At 44.5% G+C, this 23,718-nt stretch overlaps 1 protein-coding gene and 1 long non-coding RNA gene across 2 annotated transcripts; one reads left to right on the top strand and one right to left on the bottom strand.

Annotated features, from left to right (window-relative positions):
* Positions 1–1,590: 1,590 nt before the first annotated feature.
* LOC121982569 lies at positions 1,591–2,940 on the top strand. The gene is made up of 3 exons (XR_006112128.1): positions 1,591–1,744; positions 2,089–2,369; positions 2,520–2,940. It is a non-coding gene; the product is annotated as an uncharacterized LOC121982569 (long non-coding RNA).
* Positions 2,941–5,476: 2,536 nt separating this feature from the next.
* LOC121982698 (E3 ubiquitin-protein ligase ATL4-like) lies at positions 5,477–6,553 on the bottom strand. The gene has a single exon (XM_042535807.1). It carries the CDS (start codon positions 6,551–6,553, stop codon positions 5,477–5,479), a length of 1,077 nt encoding a protein of 358 aa, XP_042391741.1.
* Positions 6,554–23,718: the final 17,165 nt, after the last annotated feature.

Here is a 23,718-nt window from a genome sequence, read left to right as displayed (position 1 = left end):
CTCCCTTAGCCCTTTTTTTCTATTTTATTTTTATTTTTATTTGTTTATTTATCCTCATCATTCATGGTGAAATAAGGGGGATTGAATCCCCTTAATTCCTCTTTAAACATTTCGGCAAAACCAAAGAGGAAGAAGGAGAGAAAGGGAGGAAGACAAATTGCCTTTCTCTTGCTCCTTTCTTGTTTTCTTTTGGCTAACTTTTACTCTTATCTTTATCATGAGTTTCCCTCCTTTATTATCAACATATTATTCCTATCCCAACTGGTTATTACCCATTAATTCTATGAAATATAATATAAGAGGTTCAAGGTTCAATCCTTGACCTCTCCTTATTTTTATTTCATTTTATTTCTTTTTGCTTCAACTCACTTCCTATTATTTTTTCTAAGGAAAAATCTCACATTCATATATTTATCTTACAAGCTTAGTGGGTATTACATAATGTTCCATGCCCGACACGTCAGCAAAAGGGTCATGCAGCCTGGAATCGGAAAACCTCAGAAAACTAAGGTTTTTCTTGATTCCGGGGTTAACGAATTTTTTTTACCAAAAATATCCTCTGATAAGAAAAAACATGGAAAAATGCGAAAAAAAATGTTAAAAAAATAAAAAAATGTTTTAAAAATTTTTATTTTTTTTTAAAATAAATAATTTTAAAAAATAAAAAATTCCAAAAAAAATACAAATTTTAAAAATAAAAAAGAAAAAATTTAAATTTTAAAAAATTAAAAAATTTTAAAAATTAAAAAATAAAATAAATAAATTAAAATTAAAATTTTAAAATGTAAAAAAATAAAAAATATATAAATATAAATAATATAAAAAATATAAAAACATTAAAAAATAAAAAAAACACATTAAAAAGTAAAAAAATATACAAGAAAAAGAAAAGTAAAAAAAACATAAATAAATAAATAATAATAATAATAATAATAATAATAATAATAATAATATGTATAGTTGATTTTGTAACTAAGGGTAATACGGTAAAATATTAAACTAAGGTATTCATTAAAACCTTCAAACAAACAAGTTTTTGTTACATTATCTAGGTTGAACCAAACAACATTTGGTTATGTTTTATTCCCCATAACCAAGGTTATACATGATAACTTGAACCAAACACACCCTAAATAGTTATCTAACAACTTTTATATGTTATAGAAATTAGCCAATTGTTATTATTAGAAGGTATTCCATAATTTCTATAACAACACTTGTTAAAGGATAATTTTGAAGTAAATTCATGTCTATTTTTTTTTAAAGAAAAACAAAGGAGGCTTAGTTGATATTTCTGACCGTTTTAATTTTTGCTCCAATTCAAATGATTGTTTAGAAAGAAAAAAAAATATTTTAATAAAAAGATAAGTCCATTTTGTGTTTAGTTGGTGCATTTTTTTTTTGAAAAATATGTATTTTTTTTTAAAAATAACTTTTGACATTTTTATTTTTCAAAAAAATATTATATATTATTTTAAAAAATAAACATAAAAAATACAAATCAAACATTATTTTTCAAAAATAAGTATTTAAAAAAAATAAAAAAACACACACAAAACCAAACACGCACCTTAATTTTTTAGAAAAAACAAATGCCGGTTTAGGGCATCCTAAACCTCATCGCGTACCTCTGATCTGCAGCCACGGATCGTACCAACGGCGACCTCGACGACCTTGGAAGACTGCCGCATCCTCGAATCATCCCTAGCGCGCCGTCTCCGATAGAGAAGGAAGCTCCTTTCTGGTATATCGATTCCTCCTTCGTTATTGTCCGATCAGTTTTCTCATGAGATATTTTCCGGTTAAAATCGAATAATTTATGGGTATGCAGTCACTTCATGGCACTTGGCTAATACCGAATGTTTTTTTTGTTTTTTGCTACAATGATCGTTATCGACGATTCTTTTGTGATGAGTTTAGTATGATTTTTTGTTTTGATTGTTTTTTTTTTTTGCATCAACTTATTGCTGTGGTACGCCCACTAAAAGAGGGCGCTTTTAAGACTGCACATTGAATCTATTCATGGCGTGAGATTTTAGTTGATCGGATTGAGTGAAGTGCAAAGCTTACAGTTAATTCCATGCTCAGCTTTTAGCTGCCGCGACAATGGCCTTCTCTGCTGCCTTCTACCGTGGCGCTTCCATTGCCTCTCAGCTGCCCGCTCCCTTTCCAGGAGTCTGCACCCTCGCCTCTCGGCCGTTATCCATCCCCCCTGTTTAAGGAATGTCATCTCAGAGAGAACTGCGTGGTCCCTTCCTTGTACTGCATATTTCTCTTCTGTTACAACGAAGCCAGCCTCCGACTCCAACCTCCTTCAAGGCGTCGACTCTGAGATCAAGTGCGCACTGGAATCTGACGGTTATGACAGGGTGTGTCAAGCCAGGAATATGTCTTCTTTAGGAATTCAATCCAGTCTCAATCAAAATGTCGCTAATTTATTCTCTCTCTTAAAAAAAAAAAACAAAAACACTTTTCTAGCCAATTAATTCATGTTGTTCTTGATATGTGCATGGGTTTAGCGGGTGGAGGAGATACCAGGTGGCTTTGGCTTTCCTTTACTCTGAAGAGAAACTATCATCGAGAGAGAGTATCGAGGTCATAGTTTCCATGCCTAGCCTTGTCGCTGGTGAGGAACTAGATAATGAACCTGACAACAATGATGAAGACGGTGATCAATCGGAGAGACCTAGTCAATCTAACATCCCACTCACCGTTGTCGTATCTAAAGGAATTAAGGAAAGGGGCTAAGTTTGGAGTTCTCATGTGCTGCCTATCCTAATGAAGTTACCATTGATAGCATGTCTGTCAGAGAAAACAAAGAATCTGATGATGAGATGCTTGTCTATGAAGGACCTGATTTCAAATTTGTATTCTTTTCCTTCATTTTGTTATTTTGTATGATTATATTTAGGAACAACAATACAATATTTTTTTTGTGCAGTGATCTGGATGAGAATCTGCAGAAATCCTTTCACAAGTATCTAGAGATAAGAGGAATTTCTCCTTTGACAACCAATTTCCTGCATGAGTACATGATAAATAAAGACAGTCATGAGTATTTACTGTGGTTGGAGAATTTGAAGCAGTTTATCCAAAAGTAAAATGTTTCAAAAAATTTCAATAGATTTTCATTTAATATAGTCTTATCCCGAACTCATGCTTCTTTATTAAGTTTTACTACCAATGTGCTGTAGGAGTTGTTTCTGGATGGTTTAGTGTAGGGAAAGATGTTACTTGACAAAATCAATTTAGCTCAGCAATCTGGTTTTAACAGTGAAATACATTGCTGAGTTTTCTTCTTGTTTCTTGGTAATCATGTTCCTTTCTTTTATGGACCATATATTCAGTACAAGTGGAAGCATTTTCCTTCCATCTCTGCTTTTGTTCTAATTAAAGGACACAGTCTCTCGTGCTAATCATACAAGTTAAACTGAATTGAAAAGCCTACAAGCTAGCACTTAAAATGGTATTTGTAAACATTTTATACAGATTCTTAGCCAAAAAATTAGCAGTTTTTGGTCTCTAAATTTGCTGATGCTAGTACTAGTCATCTTGAAAGGACATCTTAGGTTTAGGCGTGTAATAGCATGGTTTTATGTTTATGAATCTCAATTCTGTGATGTTGTTATACTACATCTCTTAGATGGTGTGGATAAGACATGTAGATGCATAAGAAATAACATACTTCTGTGGTATCTCTAGGGTTCTACAGATGAGCATTAGCAATATGACAAATATCTAACTTATGTAGCACCAGTTATCTTTGTTGGAAAAACTGCATTTGCCAGTATTATATTCCTTTTTGAACTTACTGAAAGCCTGATGTTTTAATTGGATTCTTTTTCTTTAAATAAAAAAGAAATCAAGAAAAGACAAACTTGATTGGTTTTGAAAATATTTTGTCTTTTAATAAGTTTACCAATGATCATTTTTTTATTAGGACTCACGTAGCTCTTCCTCATCAATGTATCATTTATCCTTGAGCTATGAGTTAAGGTATGTGCAATCTCTGAATATAGTGCTAAGGTACCAATAGCTTCCTCTCATCCAGGATGATAATGAGTAAGATTGATAGGATTTCATATTCTCCGTACTTATCCTCATTTATTATATCTATATTCATACTTATCCCCATACCAATCAGGTATTTAACTTTCATACACATTTCCATACTCGTTGGAGTTTCGGGTACCCATATTCTATCCATCATCCTATTATTCCCTACCATTCTCATTTTAAAAAATATTTCAATGTACTTGTCAGCTCTTCCTCGTCTCGCGCTCCTTCGATCAGATGAACATTTTTCGTGGAAAAGAAGATGAGATGCGTGTTGATAATAGGATAAAGAGATAAACTAAGTTTTTTTTTCTAAGACGAAAAACGGGCTTAAGTTTTTTCTTTCCCAATAAAATATGAGGCTTATAAATAAATAAATAAATAAATATATCGGGTAGGGTATGGGTAAGATTTTACCACATCCGTCTTCATACCCATACCCGAAATACTCATATCCGAATACTCATTTATTATAATCGGGTATAAAAATTCCTTCTATATCCTTCTCCATTCGAGTTGGATGTCAAATTATCCATCGAATTCAGATGAAATTACCATCTCTACTGTCATCTCAAGATAATGCAACAATGCTTCTTGAAACTAGTGTTAATGATATCTCAAATAGAACTACAGTGATCTCTCTGAAGGCCTACTTGTAATCATTGATGCTTGAAGTTTGTTGGTTTTGGTGTTGTTTTATTGTTTACTTATGTGGAGGGGCTGTGCTGTCAATCTTTATGATTCCAGAGATTCAGGCATTAGTTAGATCATCATTGACTAGTGATTAGATGAACTACTCATTCATTGCATAGATTGGATTAGGTAAGTTTTACTCTGTTTTTAATTAGTCTTTTTTTTCTTCAAAAGTCAGTAAAGTAGTCTGTCTAAAAGTCACCTGCAAAGTAGTCCCTTATGAGTTTGGTCATCTGAACTTTAACCTCTTCCATTGACACTTGAGCATATAATCTATTTGACTAATTTATGGTTGAATGCTAGATTTTAACTATCCTTAATAACTATTTCTTTTCCATTTTCAGGAATAAGTTGGGTGAATTATTGAATGTTATTTAGCAGGATATTTTATCGCATAGAAGCACATAGTTGGGCAGTTGGTGCACTGCCACTAACTCCCGTCTGATGGTCCGCATAATCACCCAATTTTCTATAATTATACGATAAAGTGGAACGATACTAGTTCATTTTTCCATTTTAAAAAACAAAGCGGATCCGGATAGCGGTAAAGGTGAAGATGACCCGGATTGATTGATTGCCTGGATCGTAGCCGTCCAATTTGGTTACCGAGGGCATCGTCGTAATTTTCTTGAAAGAAATGGGCGTCTTCGTTTCGGGGCAAATCCCAGATCCCTTCCAAATGCACGTCTAAGGAATCTTCTGCGCGGAGATCATAAGGGATTGACTATCATGCCCCTACGATCCACCGGTAGACGGCGGAGAGGCGGTCCTCCTCCTCCTCCTCCCTGTTCCAGAAGAAAAGTCGTCCGCCTTCTCCGCCGGAGTCTTCCTGGTGGTCTATCGACAGACCGGACTGACGGAACGACGAGGCGGCAGATCGGAACGAAGAGGACCGGGTTGAGAGTCCTCGGTCCATGGAACCCATCAGATTCCCCCTCCATCCTCCGCTGCCCGTGGCCGCCGGGATCTCATCCCTCAGCGGAGATGGCGCCCTGGAGACGGAGGCGGATGCTTCGTAGTCCACCTGCGTCCAGATTCGCGCCACTGCCGTCTCCACATCGTCTTCCATTGGGTCATCGATTGACGACCCGATCGAGAACAAGAGGCGGCGGGGCGGCGAAGCTAGAAGAGGGGGGAGGGATATGCTCCACGATTCGTCTCGTAGCGAGCTTCCTCCTTGGCTGGCGGTGGTCGACATCTTGACGGGAAGTGCCGCCCTCGAAGGCGGCGTCGGCGGCAGGAGGACGGTGGCGCGGCAAAGAGGGCAGGACGGGGAGTTCTGGATCCAGGTGTCGACGCATTCGGCGTGGAAGGCGTGGCCGCAAGCGGGGAGGCGGCGGATGTCTTCGTCGGGGAGGAAGGGGAGGAGGCAGACAACGCAGTCTGGGGAGGATTTGGAATCGTCGGAGAGGGAGGAGCTGAGCTCGAAGAGTGGTAGCTGTGAGTCGATGGGCGCCGCGTTTTTGTTTTTCTTCTTATTGGTTAGCTCGCCGGGGGTGGGGGTGGATAAATCGTGGCGAGTGAGGACGGAAGCCGAGGCGACGGATGAGGAGGAGCGGCGGAGGCGGCGGCCGAGGCGGATGAAGAGGCAAGCGACAAAGCTGAAGCTGGCGACGGCGGTGATGATGAGAAGCGTCGAGCCCAAAGATATCGAAGAGGAGAAGGAGTCGGCGGGCGGCGGAAAGTTGTTAGGATCGACCGCCAGCGGCAGGGGATCAATGAGAACGATCGGTGGCGGAGGCGGCGGAAGGAAATCATCCATGGCGTAGGCGGAGGCGGAGGGGAAGGCGGAGGCTTCGGGCATTAAATACGCATATATAGGATGCTTCTGCTTCTTCACTCGTTCGACAACCACTTTGCCGTTTACGTACTAAGCCGCATTTTACTTACTTCCTCTCTGATAAAAATATTTATACATGACAGAGACAACCATCAAAATGATCCAAAACAATTTAAAATTTTATTTTTAAAATAGATCTCATTTTTATAAATTTAATATATACTTATTTATTCAAAATTATAACATAAGCCTATGAAAATTTCAAAAGGAAATTTTTAATGGGAAATTGCTCTAAAATCCCCATACAAATCTAAATATTTACATTTAGTCTTTGGGTGAGACTTGCTTTCTTTCGTATACCTGACCAAATTAATTTGTTTGTTTCAACTCTTTAATTGATGTGAAATTATCAACTTGCACTCGTACTAAATTAAAACCCTCAAATAGTGTTTATTTCTTTTTCAATTGTCGACGCACTCCCTCTCCTTACTTCGTGCCTCCGTGATTCTGAGTCATCGACGACGCAGTCCTTGACTTCTCCTCTAAATCATCGGCGACAACCTGACCTCCTCTTACTTTGACCCTAAAACATCTCCATCGACGTTGAAGGCAGAAATTGGAGAACCGACAGAACTCTACTTTCACCTTAAACCCAAGAAGCATCGATAAGTTATAACTTTCTGCCCTAGATTTCGACTAATTTATTATTCTTGTGCAAAAATCGAAGCTTTAATTTAGATCATGGGTGTTTTAATTCATGGGTGTTTTCAATTTTGTGAATTTGAGATTGAATAAAATTTGATTTATGTTTTGGAATTGTAAATTTATGAATGAGCTTGTATTGTATCTTCTTCAATTTAAGGAAAGAATGAGATATGTAAATATTTTATAATGATTATAAATAAATAGAGTATTATACTTAATTTAAGCAGTATGATGCTCAAAATTTGTGAGATTGAATAAAACTGAGTGTGTGAACTAGATAAGATTTGGAGTTTAGTTTTCTAATTGGGGTTGTGTTATTTAGAGATGAATTGATAACAAATTTTTATTGTTTAGTTATTGAATAGAAAAATTCTTAAATCATTAGGAAATCTGTGGAAAAAAAAATCTTGAATTGTATATGAATGAAGCTTTGATCTTTAGTTTATATATGATTGAATCGAATGTTATATTTTTATGGATTATGTTAAAATGGATTCTAGAAGTGAACCTTGCAACCTTGCATTTTTGGATAGTTATAAGTGTAAGAATCAGTTGTTTGTGATTTCAATTTTCAGTGGTTTTAGTTTGATGGATATATATGCAAATTTTGGTAAAAAAAAATGTGCTAAGATTACTCCCAAATACAATACCTAGCTCCGCAATATAAGATGTATATGTCTTTGAACAATAATGATGATGTGCTCAATATGATACATTTTCATATATGTATGAAGTTGAACATGATCAATTTGAGGGTAGAGAGCAGAAACGAACATGTCAACGACAACCTAAATTTAGGGAGGTAACATATATTATATCCCTCTTCATATTTGTGATTTTAATAATATTATATGTTACATCTAACACAAGTGCATATGATATAGTTAAGTTGACACTATTAATTGTATCAAACTGATAAGGGTTGAGGAGGAACAGACACAATCATAGAGTAATGAGGAAATAGAACATACCCCGTTGTTGAATACTATAGATGTTTGGATTAATTACATCCATGGCAAAGGACAAAATTTCAAGGATGCTGCTGATTTTTGAAGATGTGTTAAAAATTATGTTCTTGCTACAAGACATTCATTTATTTATAGAAAAAATGACCATGAGAAGATAATTGTTATTTGTAGTGAAAGAAGTTGTGGATGGAGAATTTATGCTTCAAAATATAAAGTTGATAGTATATTTGGGATTCAAAAATGCAACCTGTGGCATACATGTGGTGAGAATAATCTGCGAAGTAGAGGGCATCCTAAAGCCGATGCAACTTGGATTGCTAATGTGGTGAAAGATACATTGAGAGGAGAGCCCTCTTATCATCCTTGTACAATTCAGAAAGACTTGTAAAGATACTCATGGGTGTTTTAATTCATGGGTGTTTTAATTCATGGGTGTTTTCAATTTTGTGAATTTGAGATTGAATAAAATTTTATTTATGTTTTGGAATTGTAAATTTATGAATGAGTTTGTATTACATCTTCTTCAATTTAAGGAAAGAATGAGATATGTAAATATTTTATAATGATTATAAATAAATAGAGTATTATACCCGATTTAAGCAGTATGATGCTCAAAATTTGTGAGGTTGAATAAAACTGAGTGTGTGAACTAGATAAGATTTGGAGTTTAGTTTTCTAATTGGGTTTGTGTTATTTAGAGATGAATTGATAACAAATTTTTATTGTTTAGTTCTTGAATAGATAAATTCTTAAATCATTAGGAAATCTGTGGGAAAAAAAATCCTGAATTGTATATGAATGAAGCTTTGATCTTTAGTTTATATATGATTGAATCGAATGTTATATTTTTATGGATTAGGTTAAAATGGATTCTAGAAGTGAACCTTGCAACCTTGCATTTTTGGATAGTTGTAAGTGCAAGAATCAGTTGTTTGTGATTTCAATTTTCAGTGGATTTAGTTTGATGGATATATATGCAAATTTTGGTAAAAAAAAATGTGCTAAGATTACTCTCAAATCTATAATTCTGCAATACCTAGCTCCGCAACATAAGATGTATATGCCTTTGAACAATAATGATGATGTGCTCAATATGATATATTTTCATATATGTATGAAGCTGAGCATGATCAATTTGAGGGTAGAGAGCAGAAACGAACATGTCGATGACAACCTAAATTTAGGGAGGTAACATATATTATATCCCTCTTCATATTGTGGTTTTGATAATATTATATATGTTACATCTAACACAAGTGCATATGATATAGTTAAGTTGACACTATTAATTGTATCAAACTGATAAGGGTTGAGAAGGAACATACATAATCAAAGAGTGATGAGGAAATCGAACAAGCCCCGTTGCCGAATACTATAGATGTTTTGATTAATTACATCCATAGCGAAGGACAAAATTTCAAGGATGTTGCTGATTTTAGAAGATGTGTTAAAAATTATGCTGTTGCTACAAGACATTCATTTATTTATAGAAAAAAATGACCACGAGAAGGTAATCGTTATTTATAGTGAAAGAAGTTGTGGATGGAGAATTTATGCTTTAAAATATAAAGCTGATAGTATATTTGGTATTCGAAAATGCAACCTGCGGCATACATGTGGTGAGAATAATCTGCGAAGTAGAGGGAATCCTAAAGACGATGTAACTTGGATTGCTAATGTGGTGAAAGATAAATTGAGAGGAGAGACCTCTTATCACCCTTGTACAATTCAGAAAGACTTGTAAAGAGATTATGGGATAGAGTTAGGCTACCACAAAGTGTGGAAAGGCAAAGAGTTAGCGATGCATGATATTCATGGCACAGAAAAGGGATGCTACGATATGCTAAGATGATATTATTGTGATATTCGAGAAACAAATCTTGGTAGTATTATTGAGTACGAGATTGATTTCATCACATCTAAATTCAAATGGTTATTCATTTGTTTTCATGCATATGCAGTTGGTTTTCTTACTGGTTGTAGGTCATTGATTTTTTTAGATGGGACTCATATAAAGAATAAGTATAGAGGTTGTATCCTAGTTGTTGTGTCAAAGGATGTCAATGATGATCTTTTCATAATTGGTTATTCTGTAGTGGATGCGGAGACTGACACTAATTGAGAATGATTTTATTATCATTTGAGAAGTGTCCTAATTTCATGTCAAAGCATTTCGTTCAACAAGTTTACTTCTTTCTCCGACGAACATCCAGGGATTATGAAGGCAGCTGAGCAATTATTTGTGGGTAATCATCATTCCTATTGCTTGAGGCATTTAGTGGATAATTTTGTGAAACGGGTAAATAATTATTTACTAACTTTTGTCCAGATACATGTTTTGAATCTGAAATGATTTATTTGTCTCATTCTATGTGTTGCGAAGTTATCCAAAACATAACAAAATACACTGGTCTTCAGTATTTAAGAAAGTTGCATATACTCCATCTTTACAAGAGCATGAACAACATATAAATAATATCATCGACTCTATGTTGTTGGTGCAATTGACCAGTAGGGTTTTGATATTTGACAATGCACCCAAGTCTGGTCAATTTGACCAAGGGTTAATCCAAACAGAACTTGATATTTGGAAGAGAGTAATCTAGTCAAGACAAGATGACTAGCAAGGAGAAGTCTTAACTGGAGGATAGACAAAGTGAAAGTTCTGGTAAGTGAAGTCAGGCGGTCGACCAGACCATCTAATCTTGAATTATGTTAACACTATTTTACCTTACCATTTTATCTATTATGCTAACTCAGTGTTGTAGGGAAGTTCAGCTAGGTCGACGGGTCAATCGGATAGTTGACACGAAGTCTAGACTGGTCGACGGGCCAATCTGATAGTTGACACGAAGTCCAGACTGGTCGACGGGCTGACCGGATGTCTGGCAAAAGGTAAGTCACTAGAGGGGAGTGACTTGGTGAGGACGCGTTCTCTGTTCGAGGGAACAATAGGCGTCGATCTAACTTAGATCCATTTCGAAAATCTAAGTTGAGATCTTGACTAGATTCTGGTTTTGAGGAGACGGAATTTAATTACTACTCTATTTGACTATAATTGTGTTAACACTTTATTTTGCAGGGTAGTATAATTTATATTTGCCTCAGACTAACATTCTCTTACAGGAAAAGGATTTGCTGGAAAATGGTGGTCCGGGTGTCTGGAGCTGGTCTGGGCAACCGGAAGGGATCCGGACACCCGGAAGGGATCCGGGCATTCGGAATGTAAAATTCTATCTCGACGCAAACGTGAAGCGCGTTGGTTGGTTGGGCCTACGTTACAGTCCAGGCGCCCGGAAAGGATCCGGGCGCCCGGAGCACTCCTATAAAAGAAGCCTTCCACCAGAGCTTTGGATAACAACTTCTACGACTGCTATGTTGTGCATTGCTCTTGCGACGATGCGAGGCTTAACCGACAACCTGCAACTCAATTTCCTTTTCTTGTTGTTAGTATTCTTTTAATAATTCTTGTACTAAAGTTTGTAATATTTTATGAATTATTAGTGATTGCCCAATGAAAGTACTCGACGAGTGCGGACCTTGAAGTAGGAGTCGACGAAAGCTCCGAACCAAATAAAATTGATTTTGTTAGTGTTGTGCTTATTATTTTCCACTGCGTACTCAAATTGCTAACGAATTTTCGGCAATCGCTATTCGCACCCCCCCTCTAGCGAACTTTACAATCCAACATATGCCACTTGCGAGAGAGTTTATTGTACAATTTCATCTTTAAAGTTGGGCAAATACTTTATTTCTTGGTGATACGTGGAGTGTTATGAATAATAACATAGCCAAGTGTTGGAATAATTGGGTTAAACCAGCTCGTTATCTCCCTATTGTATCTATGATAGACCACATACGCATATAGATCATGAAGATAATGCACCGATGATGTGAATCAACATTGGCGATGGTTAAGGAAATAAGTCCGAGAAAGGAGAAGGCTATTGCTAGAGTGTATCTTGAATCCTGAAATTTGAGAGTGCATTGTTTATGTAATTGAAGGTTTAAGGTAGTTGATGGTGAAAAATCCTTTGTTGTTGATTTAATGGATAAGAATTATTCATGCAGGGCTTGGAAGATCAATAAGCTTCCATGCAAGCACGCTTGTGCAGCTATTGACTTGAGGTCATTGTCGTTGTATGATTTTTGTGACAAGTATTTCAAGATTGGAATGTATCGGCATGCATACAAATGAATTATTAATCTAATCCTAACTTTTGACATTAACGAGTCAAATCTTGATGAAGGAAATGTAATCAACGCTCCTAATATGCGCAGTCAGCCAGGTCGTAGGAGGACTAAGAGGATATCATCTCAAGTTGAAAGACGTGTGTCAAAGTGTAATCGTTATCATCAGAAAAACCACAATAGACGCAACTACAAAGAAGTTATAAACTAGTTATTGTTTCATTAAAATGATGTTTAAGTGTTTAATTTTCCATTTATTAGTAATATATAATACTTAGTTTATTTGTGCATAGTCTGACTAATACATTTTTTATACTTCCGCAGGAAAAAAAGATTGCTAGAAGGGGAATCAAGCATGGTTTTACATATTACAAGGGCTACACCAAGTCGTAGCATTGGTGATTTACGCTGATCCTGTCCGAACCAAGAGTCAGTGGACGCTGGGCACGTGGTGCTCTCTGCTGGATCCTCGAGTGCTCCGGCGAACCTGCAACAAAACCGAGCCGGGAGGGGTGTCCCGGCGACGGTCCTCCGACGCTCAAGTCAGGCGAGGAATGACAAGAAGGTAGCCTCAAGATGAAGACGTGCATACCTCCGGTGAAGAAATTGAGGCCTTATATAGACCCCTCGAAGAAGCCTGGGCGCGCCAATCAAAGCAATCACCTGCATTTGACCATGCCCAGACATGGGTCTGTCAGAAGGGCCATGCCTAGATATGGATCCGTCAGAAAAGGCGTCCCTGAGGCCATACTGCTGCTGTATCAACCTCTCCATGATGTGACGGCAAGATCCTCCATCGTGCGATCTTGTGTACGGCCTAATCATCAGACATGCTTCTACCGATATCCCATATCCCGAGCCGAGCGCATAGGCCGCTCGGCCACCTTTTTGTCCCCTCGCCCTTATTTTGTCCGGGCGGGTTGCCCGCTCGGCTCTTTGGCCCCTGCCGTTCGGTCTCCCGGTCGGCCCTTCGATCCTCCTGCCTTGGCGTCGGACACCCAACCTCATGGATGGGTTATCTCTAACTCCGCTCGGACCAACCCGGCTGATCGGCTCGGCCATTGACCGCTTAGTCAGCCCTTCATCGGTTCTCAAGCTAAGACCCTTCAGAAAGTGGGTCCCCCATTCTTACTGCCGGATCACTTGCCTTCCCTTCAAGTCTAGTCGAAGGAGGCAGTGAGTCCGACTGACTGGACTATATGTGTCCGAGCGGGCGGTAGCCGCTTCCATAATCTTCCTTTTAGCCGTTCGGCCCTTATGCCGGATTCAGCCGCTCGGCTCTTCGTTTCGGATGCCTTGTTGTTCAACGTGGACGTTTGCTTGCTTAAATCTTCTCGAAAATCGCGCAAATCCTTCCCATTAAGTCGCAGCATGCGCGGTATGACGCGCATTAATTGCGCCTAGTGGCAAGGCGACACGTGGCTCTTCTCACGTGGCGGCGATGCTTAGTACGATGGGACGCGATTGCTTCGAAATAGACGGTCGGATGAAGGCCTCGTCTTTCGTGACCTGCATCCGACGGCGGAGGCCAACCAACCCTGGCAATATAAAGCTTCCGTCTTCTCCCTTCGCCGTGTGCTTGCTCGTGCTTCCTCCGTCTGCCTCCCCTGCCGCTATCGCCTGCGACGATCCGGTCCCAATTTCCAGCTGATTTCCTTCTCAGTGAGTCTTCTTCCTTCACTTACTAGGTTTTCCCTGCTCATTTCGCCTCTTTCGCTCCCGTTCCTCTGTTTTCTTGCCCTCTTATTGCTCCTCCGAGATGGCAAGCTCCTCTGAGCCCGCTGTTGGTGTTTATGGCCCTTGGTATATGACCATGGAGAGTCGGTTTGATGAAAAGGGCGCTCGACGTCTTGTTCGGACGTATGGGATCCCTGATGACCACGAAATAATTATAGCCAGCCCGTCCGATCGGCCCCATAACCCGCCGATCGGCACCATTTGCTTTTTTCTAGACCAATTCCAGGGCGGCCTTAGATTTCCTACCCATCCATTCATTTTGGAGGTTTGTAATTATTTCCGCATCCCGCTCGGCCAGCTTGTGCCGAACTCCTTTAGGTTGCTGAGCGGGGTGGTTGTCCTCTTTAAGCTGCATAGTATCCCACTTGACCCCAAAATATTCCACTTCTTCTTCTACCCCAAACAATCCGAGTTGGGCACTTTCATTTTCCAGAGTAGAATAGGCTTTAAATTTTTTGATAATATGCCGACCTCCAACAAGCACTGGAAGGAATTTTTCTTCTACATTCCGAACTAGGTGGCAGACCGCTGTGCCGACTCAGCCGGAGCTCGGCAAGTTCAGAAGCAATCCAGCCTATCTTCATGCAGCGAACTGGTTGTCTGGTCAGCGATACAAGATCGACCAGTTGCTGCTCAAGGGGGTGTTATATATTTTTGGGTTATCTCCCGTTCGGGCCAATCTTCCCTACCGTATGGGTAAGAGACTCTTTACTCCCTTTACCTTTTTTATCTAACTGATTTTAATTTCTCCTATTGCAGCTGAAGTCATGTGGCGCTCCAAAGCTACCGCTCATCTGAAACTGAAGGCCGTGGAGATCGAGGCGGCCACCAAAAAGGAGCTCGCCGAGCGGGGTCTCATCCCCAGCCGCCCGGCAGATGCGGGAGAGGGGGGGCGCAGTCCGCCCCTGAAACAGATGCTGCCCCATCCGCTTCAACGGAGGTTGAGGCGGATCCTGTTTCCTCGGCTCCCGCCGAGCTGGGAATTCCCCCGTCCGGGGATCCACCGCTAGAACTTCGGCGAAAACGTCGAAGAGACTCCGGTCCTCCGCCACCCCAAGAGGGGGAACCACACGAGCCGATCGGCGTTACTTCGTCCGATCGCACGCCGTCGCAGATCGGGACTCCTGTGACATCGCCTCCTGCGCAGCCCACCGACTCTCCTCCCCGGACTCGTCGCCGCTTACATCGGTTGGGCGAAACTTCCACCATAGGGGAGTCCTCTGGCCAGGCGACTGCAGCTGAAGAAGCGCCGGCCGGCCACCCAACCATCAAGACCACCCTCCGATTCCCATCGGAGGAATATTTACTGTCCGCCGATCGGCCCTCAAGCCCCGTTCACGAAATAACCTTGACGGGTCCGCTTGCCAAGCTTTTTGAGGACGCGCAGATTCAAGCGGCCCTCATGACGCCTAAGCAGCTCGGCGACAACAACATGCAGCAGGCCACTCAGGTATTCATTTTTCTTCCTGTTCCATGCCACTATTTGATTCCTGATTTCATTATTTCCTTTACAGCGCTGGGCTGAGCAAATCGCCACTAGCCGTCGGCTAGCCGAGCTGGAGGGTCTCCTGGAAAAACTTCAATTGTCGGGGGGTCCGTCGGCCGAGCGGGAGAAACAAACCCTCGAGGCCGAACAGAAGAAGGCTGCCGATCTGGCTGCGGAGGTGGCCCGACTCGAAGACTTGGTGAAGAAGCAGGACGGGGACGTGAAGCGCGCCAGTGGCCGGAAGAGGCGAGCGATTGCTGATCTGGATAAAATGAAAGTCGAAGTCCGGGCCCTAGATCAGCAGTCTAAGAAGCTAGAGGCCGAGCTGAATGCCGAGCGAGAGATTCGTTCGGCGGAGCGCACAAAGGCCGAGGTGGACTTGAAGGCTGTTCAAGACACCTTAACCACTTCCCGCGCGGCATTCAGAAAATATAAAGAGGGTGAGCCGAGCCGCTTAGCAGCCGTGCGCCAGGAATACCTCCACTCGGAGAGGTTCGGCCTAAAATTCGGTGGCAACGTCTCTTCCACTTTCGCCGAAGCGGTCAAGGTCACCGTGACATACTTGAAGAAAGGGGGCCACCTTCCCGAGGGAATGCATATTCCCGCTTCCGACCTGGCGGCCATGATTGATGATATTCCTGACGCCTTCTTCAGCTTTGAAGACCCTGAGTGAGGCGGGTTATTTCGAGTACCTTCTGTATTTCATCCGCTCGGCGGATGTAAAATTTTTGTGCGTGCCGTTCAGCATAATTCTTCTTTTAAAGAAACGCTGCTCCTTTGTTTGTTTTCCTACTCATTGTCCATAATATTCTTCTGTTTGCTTAACGTTGATACTTAGAGTTAGTCCTGCTCTTAAGGGTTCTCCTTCACGCATCCGATCGGCTTGGCACATTGCATAGGGTCCGAGCTAGGTAGCCTACTCACTTTGCACGTATCTTGCCTGCGTGAAGTCCACAAAGCCGAGTATCGAAGGGCCAACTCCCAATCGGGCCTGAATTTTTTAATATTTGTAGTTTCCACGGTCTTACTTTGATATTCGTTTTTCCGCGCGGATGTTTATAGCCGATCGGCGCGGCTCTCGATCTTTAACGACGGTGCTCGTCGGTCTTCCGCTCGGAGGGTTTATAGACGCCGCGATCTTTAACGACGGTGCTCGTCGGCGCGGATGTTTATAGCCGATCGGCGCGGCTCGATCTTTAACGACGGTGCTCGTCGGTCTTCCGCCGGAGGGTTTATAGTCACAGGCGCGCTTTAACGACGGTGCTCGTCGGTCTTCCTTCGGAGGGTTTATAGACGCCGGCACGTCTCTCAATTTTTAACGACGGTGCTCGTCGGCGCGGATGTTTATAGCCGATCGGCGCGGCTCTCGATCTTTAACGACGGTGCTCGTCGGTCTTCCGCTCGGAGGGTTTATAGACGCCGGCACGTCTCTCGATTTTTAACGACGGTGCTCGTCGGCGCGGATGTTTATAGCCGATCGGCGCGGCTCTCGTTTTTTAACGGCGGTGCTCGTCGGAGCGGAGGTTTATAGCCGCGGCGCGCTCTCGATTTTAATGACGGTGCTCGTCGGCGCGGATGTTTATAGCCGATCGGCGCGGCTCTCGATCTTTAACGGCGGTGCTCGTCGGTCTTCCGCTCGGAGGGTTTATAGGCGCCGGCCGTCTCGATTTTTAACGACGGTGCTCGTCGGTCTTCCGCTCGGAGGGTTTATAGACGCCGCGGCTCTCGATTTTTAACGACGGTGCTCGTCGGTCTTCCGCTCGGAGGGTTTATAGACGCCGGCACGTCTCTCGATTTTTAACGACGGTGCTCGTCGGCGCGGATGTTTATAGCCGATCGGCGCGGCTCTCGATCTTTAACGACGGTGCTCGTCGGTCTTCCGCTCGGAGGGTTTATAGACGCCGGCACGTCTCTCGATTTTTAACGACGGTGCTCGTCGGCGCGGATGTTTATAGCCGATCGGCGCGGCTCTCGATCTTTAACGACGGTGCTCGTCGGTCTTCCGCTCGGAGGGTTTATGGCCGCCGGCACGTCTCTCGATTTTTAACGACGGTGCTCGTCGGTCTTCCGCTCGGAGGGTTTATAGACGCCGGCACGTCTCTACGGTTTAACGTCTGGGCTAGACGGTGTTCCATCGGCGCGGCTCTCGATCTTTAACGACGGTGCTCGTCGGTCTTCCGCTCGGAGGGTTTATAGACGCCGGCACGTCTCTCGATTTTTAACGACGGTGCTCGTCGGCGCGGATGTTTATAGCCGATCGGCGCGGCTCTCGATCTTTAACGACGGTGCTCGTCGGTCTTCCGCTCCGAGGGTTTATAGACGCCGGCACGTCTCTCGATTTTTAACGACGGTGCTCGTCAGCCTTCGAGGTTGACTCCTTACCAGGTCAAGCGACCTTGGCCTTCATATCTCGCGCTTGAACAATATTTATGCCCGGCCGAACAGCACGGGTCATTCGCTTGCGAACCTGATCGGCAGGGAGGCCTTCCCTATTCGAGTGCTTGGCTCGGATAATCCCTATGCCCCTTTTACCCAAGAACGTACTCCTGGCCGAACGGCTCAGGGTCTGCTCCGAGCATTTTGGCTCGGATAATTTATATCCGTCCGAATGGTACGGGGCTTCCGTTGCTAGAGCGTTTGGCGCCAATTTGATCCGTATACCTCCGGCCGAGCGGTTCGGGGCCTTCGTTGTCGAGCACTTGGCTCGGAAAACCATATACCTGGCCGACCGGCTCAGGCCTTCCCTCCAGGCAATAACCTCCCTCTATCATCCTGAGCAGCGCAGGGCTTTGGTTTCCTTCCTGCCACACTGGTATGCAGCCCGGCCGAACTGCTCGGGGTCCTCGATTTCGAATGCTGCTTATATTCTATACGCAGCCCGGCCGAACGGCCTGGGGTCTTCGGTGTACGATGATAATGCCTTATATTCGCTCTTTTGACTTTTCATCTCTGCATTTCAAGTATTTAGTCGAAAAATGAAATACACAGGGTGATTTACAGTGATACACCTTTCACCCCGCCCGGTAAGGCTGGAGGTGGTTCGCGCTCCACGGCCTATCTAGCCGTCCGTCCTCATCCTCCAGATAATACGCGCCCGAGCGGAGCTTTTGAAAGGGCCTGCCCATGGAGCTTCAAGCTTGCCGACGTCGTCGTTGACTTTCTTCCGGACAAGATCGCCGACTTGGAACGATCGGAATTACGCGCCGGTTGTAGTTTTGCTTCATCCGCGACGGTATGCCATCAGCCGAACGGACGCCTTTGCCCTCTCCTCTTCTACCAAGTCCAGCTCCATGTTTCTCCGTTCGGCGTTGTCATCATCATAGCTCTGAATCCGGGCTGACTCAACGCCGACTTCGACCGGTATGACAGCCTCACCGCCATATACCAAATGGAACGGTGTGACTCCCGTCCCTTCTTTTGGCGTCGTTCGGATAGCCCACAAGACGCCGGCACTTCATCCGGCCAACTCCCTCCCAAATGGTCGAGCCGAGCGAAGAATCTCCCGTTGGCGACTTCAGCCGTTGCTCTGAGGATAGGCTACGGACGTGAAATGTTGCTCAATGCCGTAGCCGCACCAATCCTCTAACATCTTCCTCGTGAACTGCCCGTTGTCGGACACTAGTCGGCGAGGATGATGCCGAACCGACAAATGATGTGTTGCGGATGAATTTTTAACCATTTGTTCAGTGATTTTTGCGACTCGGCCTCCACCCACTTGGAGAAATAGTCTACCGCCACTAGTAAAATTTCCTCTACCCGGTCGCCATCGGAAATGGACCCACAATATCCATTCCCCATTGATCGAACGGACATGAGATGGTTGATGCCTTCATCTCCTCTGCGGTCGGTGGGAGAAGTTGTGATACTCGGCATGAAAGGCATGGATAACGTCCTCGCGGCATCTGTTTGTAAGGTTGGCCAAAAGTATCCGGCCAAGAGGATCTTCTTGGCCAATGAGCGTCCGCCCGGATGACCCCCGCATGATCCTTGATGTACTTCCTGGAGGATGTAAGCTGAGTCTTCCGAGCTTACACATTTCAGCAAAGGGCGCGAGAAAGCTTTCTTGTAAAGCTGATCTCCGATGAGTGTGAACCGACCGGCTCTTCTTCTGAGGAGCCGGGCTGCATATTCATCGGATGGTGTGGTGCCCGAACGGAGGAATTCTATAATAGGTGTCCTCCAGTCACTTGGAAACGCGAGGTCTTGCATCCGGTCGACATGCGCCACCAGTAGCGTTTTTTCAATTGGTTGCTGAACGGCGACCGGCGTTATTGAGCTCGCTAGTTTGGCTAACTCATCGGCTGCCTGGTTCTCCGTTCGGGGGATCTTCTGAATAAGCACCTCTTGGAAAGTAGCTTTGAGTTTTTCAAAGGCCTCAGCGTAGAGTTTGAGCCGAACACAGTTGATTTCAAAGTTGCTGAGCGGCCAACTGTGAATCAGAATAGAGTGTCACCCGAGCTGCTCCCACATGCCGTGCTGCCTGCAATCCGGCTATGAGGGCCTCATACTCTGCTTCATTGTTAGTAGCTTTGTAATCTAGCCGGACGGATAGATGCATCTTTTCTTCCTGAGGTGAGAGTAGTAATATTCCGATCCCACTTCCAAGCCGAGTGGAGGATCCATCCACATATATTCTCCACATAGCTTCAGGCTCTGGCTTCGGTCACAAAATCAGCCAAGGATTGGGCTTTAATCGCCGAGCGGGGCTGATATTGGATGTCAAATTCACTTAATTCTGTCGTCCACTTGATAAGCCGTCTGGACGCTTCGGATTCAACAGCACTCTTCCAAGTGGACTGTTCGTCCGGACAATAATGGTATGGGCCAAGAAATAGGCGCCGAGCGGCTAGAACTAAAGCAAAGGCCAACTTCTCGAGCCCGATGTAACGAGATTCAGCATCTTTAAAATGTGGCTTAGAAAATACACCTGCTGTTCTTCGCCGTCGCCCTCACAAGTGCTGAGCCTACAGCATGCTCAATTGACGACAGATACATATAAAGTGACTCACCCCGACCGGCTTGGCTAACACTGGTAGAGAATTAAGATATGTCTTCAACTCTTCAAATGCTCGGTCACATTCTTCATCCCTGGAATTTAGTAGCCTTGCAGATCTTGAAGAATGGCGAGGCTCGGTCGGCGGTTCGGAGATGAATCTCGATAGAGCGGTTATCCGACAGTCAACCTTGCACTTCTCTTGTATTTCTTGGGGCGGCATGTCTTGCGATTGCTTTAATCTTGCTGGGATTTGCTTCAATTCCCGCTCGGTCACTATATATCCCAAAACCTTTGGCTCCGAACAGGCACTTTTGGGGGTTTAGTTTGACTCCATATTTGCGTTCGGAAGGTTTCTTCCATATCCTTGAAAAGATCGGCCGCTCGGACGGATTTGATAAGAATGTCGTCCACATAAACTTCCAGATTCCGCCCGATCTGCTCCTTGAAAACCTTGTTCATCAAGCGTTGATAGGTGGCTCCGGCATTCTTCAATCCGAACGGCATCACATTGTAACAATATGTGTCGTCAGCCGTTACGAAGCTTACTTTTTCTTGGTCTTCTCGGGCGAGCGGTACTTGATGATATCCTTGGTAAGCATCAAGCATGCAAATTAGTTCGCAGCCGGCCGTGAAGTCCACCAACTGATCTATCCGGGGCAGAGGATAAAAATCCTTGGGGCATGCCTTGTTTAGATCTCGAAAGTCGATGCAGACCCTCCACTTGCCGCCCGGCTTGAAGACCAAGACTACGTTGGCCAGCCAGCTCGGGTACTGCACCTCGCGTATGTGGCCGGCCTTCAGAAGTTTTTCCACCTCCGCCCGGATAATGGCATTCTGCTCGGCGCTGAAGTCCCTTTTTCCTGCGCCAGGCTCGACGAAATTCCAGGTAACTCATGTGTCGACCAAACGAAGACATCATGATTTCGTTGGAGGCATTGAATCAGCTTCTCCTTCTGTTCTTTCCCCAGATCAGAGGCGATAAAAGTCGTGGCCTCCGATCGGGTCGGATGGATCTGGACTTCCTCCTTTTCATCATAAATTAAAGCAGGAGGTTTCTCGGTTATGGCGTGTACCTCAATTCGGGGAGCCTTCCGAGCGGAACAAGCCTCTGCTCGGATCATCTCTATATAGCACCGCCGAGCTGCTAGCTGATCTCCCCGCACTTCTCCTACTTTGTCCTCCACGGTTGAGACAACTGCTCGGAATTCGCCGAGCGCCGGTCGTCCCAAAATGACGTTGTAGGATGAGGGAGAGTCGACCACCACGAAGTTAACTGTCCTGGTCCTCCTGAGCGGCTCTTCTCCCAGCGAGGTGGCCAGCCGGATTTGTCCGACCGGCTGAACCTCGTTACCCGTAAACCCGTAGAGCGGGGTTGTCATGGGCAGCAGCTCGGCTCGATCAATTTGCAGTTGATCGAATGCCTTCTTGAATATGATGTTGACCGAGCTCCCTGTGTCAACAAATATGCGGTGAATGGTGTAATTTGCTATTACCGCTTTAATGAGCAGCGCGTCGTCGTGGGGTACTTCAACTCCTTCTAAGTCCCCGGGTCCGAAAGTGATTTCCGGCCCACTTGCCCGCTCTTGGCTGCAGCCGACCACGTGGATCTGCAGCTGACGGACGCCCGCCTTTCTGGCTCGGTTGGAATCTCCTCCGGTCGGCCACCAGCAATAACGTTGATCTCGCCCCGGGAAGTATTGCTCCTATTTTCCTCCTCCCGAGCGGACGGTCGTGACCGTTCTCTAGACGCCCGGCGATTCTCCTGCCTCGGGGATCGGTGCCGATCGGGTGTCTGCTGGTGTCGTCCCTCGGTGCGGGTCCGGTCAGCTTCATGAGTCCTACGTCTCCTGTCGATGGGAGGCGACCGTCGTTCGGCTTTCCTGGGAACAGGATTGGACACAAAGGGAAGGCTTCGGCAATCCCTCGTGTTGTGCGTATCCGTTTGGTGGAATTTGCAGAACATAGGGGTCCACCTCTTCTTTGGCTTGGGCCGAGCGGCAGCCACTTCTTGTACGTGCGATCTGACGTGAGGGGATCGAATTGCTTCGGCCCTCGGTCCTCTGGGTGGCTGCTGAGCAGTGTGCTGTTTCCGCTCGGCATGAACAGGTGCGCGCTCGGCTGGAGTTTCCTTTTTCCGAGCGGCTTGCGCTTCTTCCACATTTATATATTCGTTGGCCCGATGTAGCATGTGATCATAATCTAGGGGCGGCTTTCGGATGAGCGATCGGAAGAAGTCCCCATCCACAAGGCCTTGCGTGAAGGCATTCATCATCGTCTCCGATGTGGCCGTTGGGATATCCATCGCCACTTGGTTGAATCGCTGAATATAGCCTCGAAGCGATTCTTTCGGCTCTTGCTTGATGGCGAATAAGCTGACACTTGTCTTTTGATAGCGCCGACTACTGGCGAAGTGGTGGAGGAAGGCCGTTCGGAATTCCTTGAAGCTCGTGATGGATCCGTCCGGCAACCTTCGAAACCACCGTTGAGCCGATCCAGGAGGGTGGTAAGGAAAACTCTACACTTTACTCCATCCGTATACTGATGGAGCGTGGTCAGATATCGAACTTACCCGGATGATCATCCGGGTCCGTTGTTCCATTGTATTCGCCGATCGTCGGCGGCACGTCTTGGGCAAAGGGTCTCGTAGGATAACCTCCGAAAATTGGCGATTGATCCGCTCGGGAGAGTCCGCCGAGCTTTTCCTGTCATCCCGCCTTGGCATTTCATCCGAGGAAGATCCTCTATCTCTTCGGGTATGGCTTCAGGAGTGCGAAACAAGGCCCGATGGAATGCGGCGGTGGTTGAGGCGCCCGCTCGGCCATGAGACGCAGATGTTGCTTGTTGCCGCCCGCTCGGCGGATGCTTTTTGTTTTTGCTCCATGAGTTTGGCGGCCCTTATCTCGACCAGGGCGTTGAGTTCTTCTGTTGAAAGCGTCACCGTGTGTTGTCGTCCAGCCTCGTCCATTGTCTCCGATCGGATGCAGGAGCGTTCCCACAGACGGCGCCAATTTGATCCTGTTCGAACCAAGAGTCAGCGGACGCTAGGCACGTGGCGCTCTCTGCTGGATCCTCGAGTGCTCCGGCGAACCTGCAACAAAACCGAGCC

This window comes from Zingiber officinale, chromosome 5A (assembly GCF_018446385.1).
Source record: "Zingiber officinale cultivar Zhangliang chromosome 5A, Zo_v1.1, whole genome shotgun sequence".
Classification (NCBI taxonomy): Eukaryota; Viridiplantae; Streptophyta; class Magnoliopsida; order Zingiberales; family Zingiberaceae; genus Zingiber; species Zingiber officinale.
Note: the sequence above shows the minus strand (reverse complement) of the source record. Positions and strands in the feature narration are given on the sequence as shown.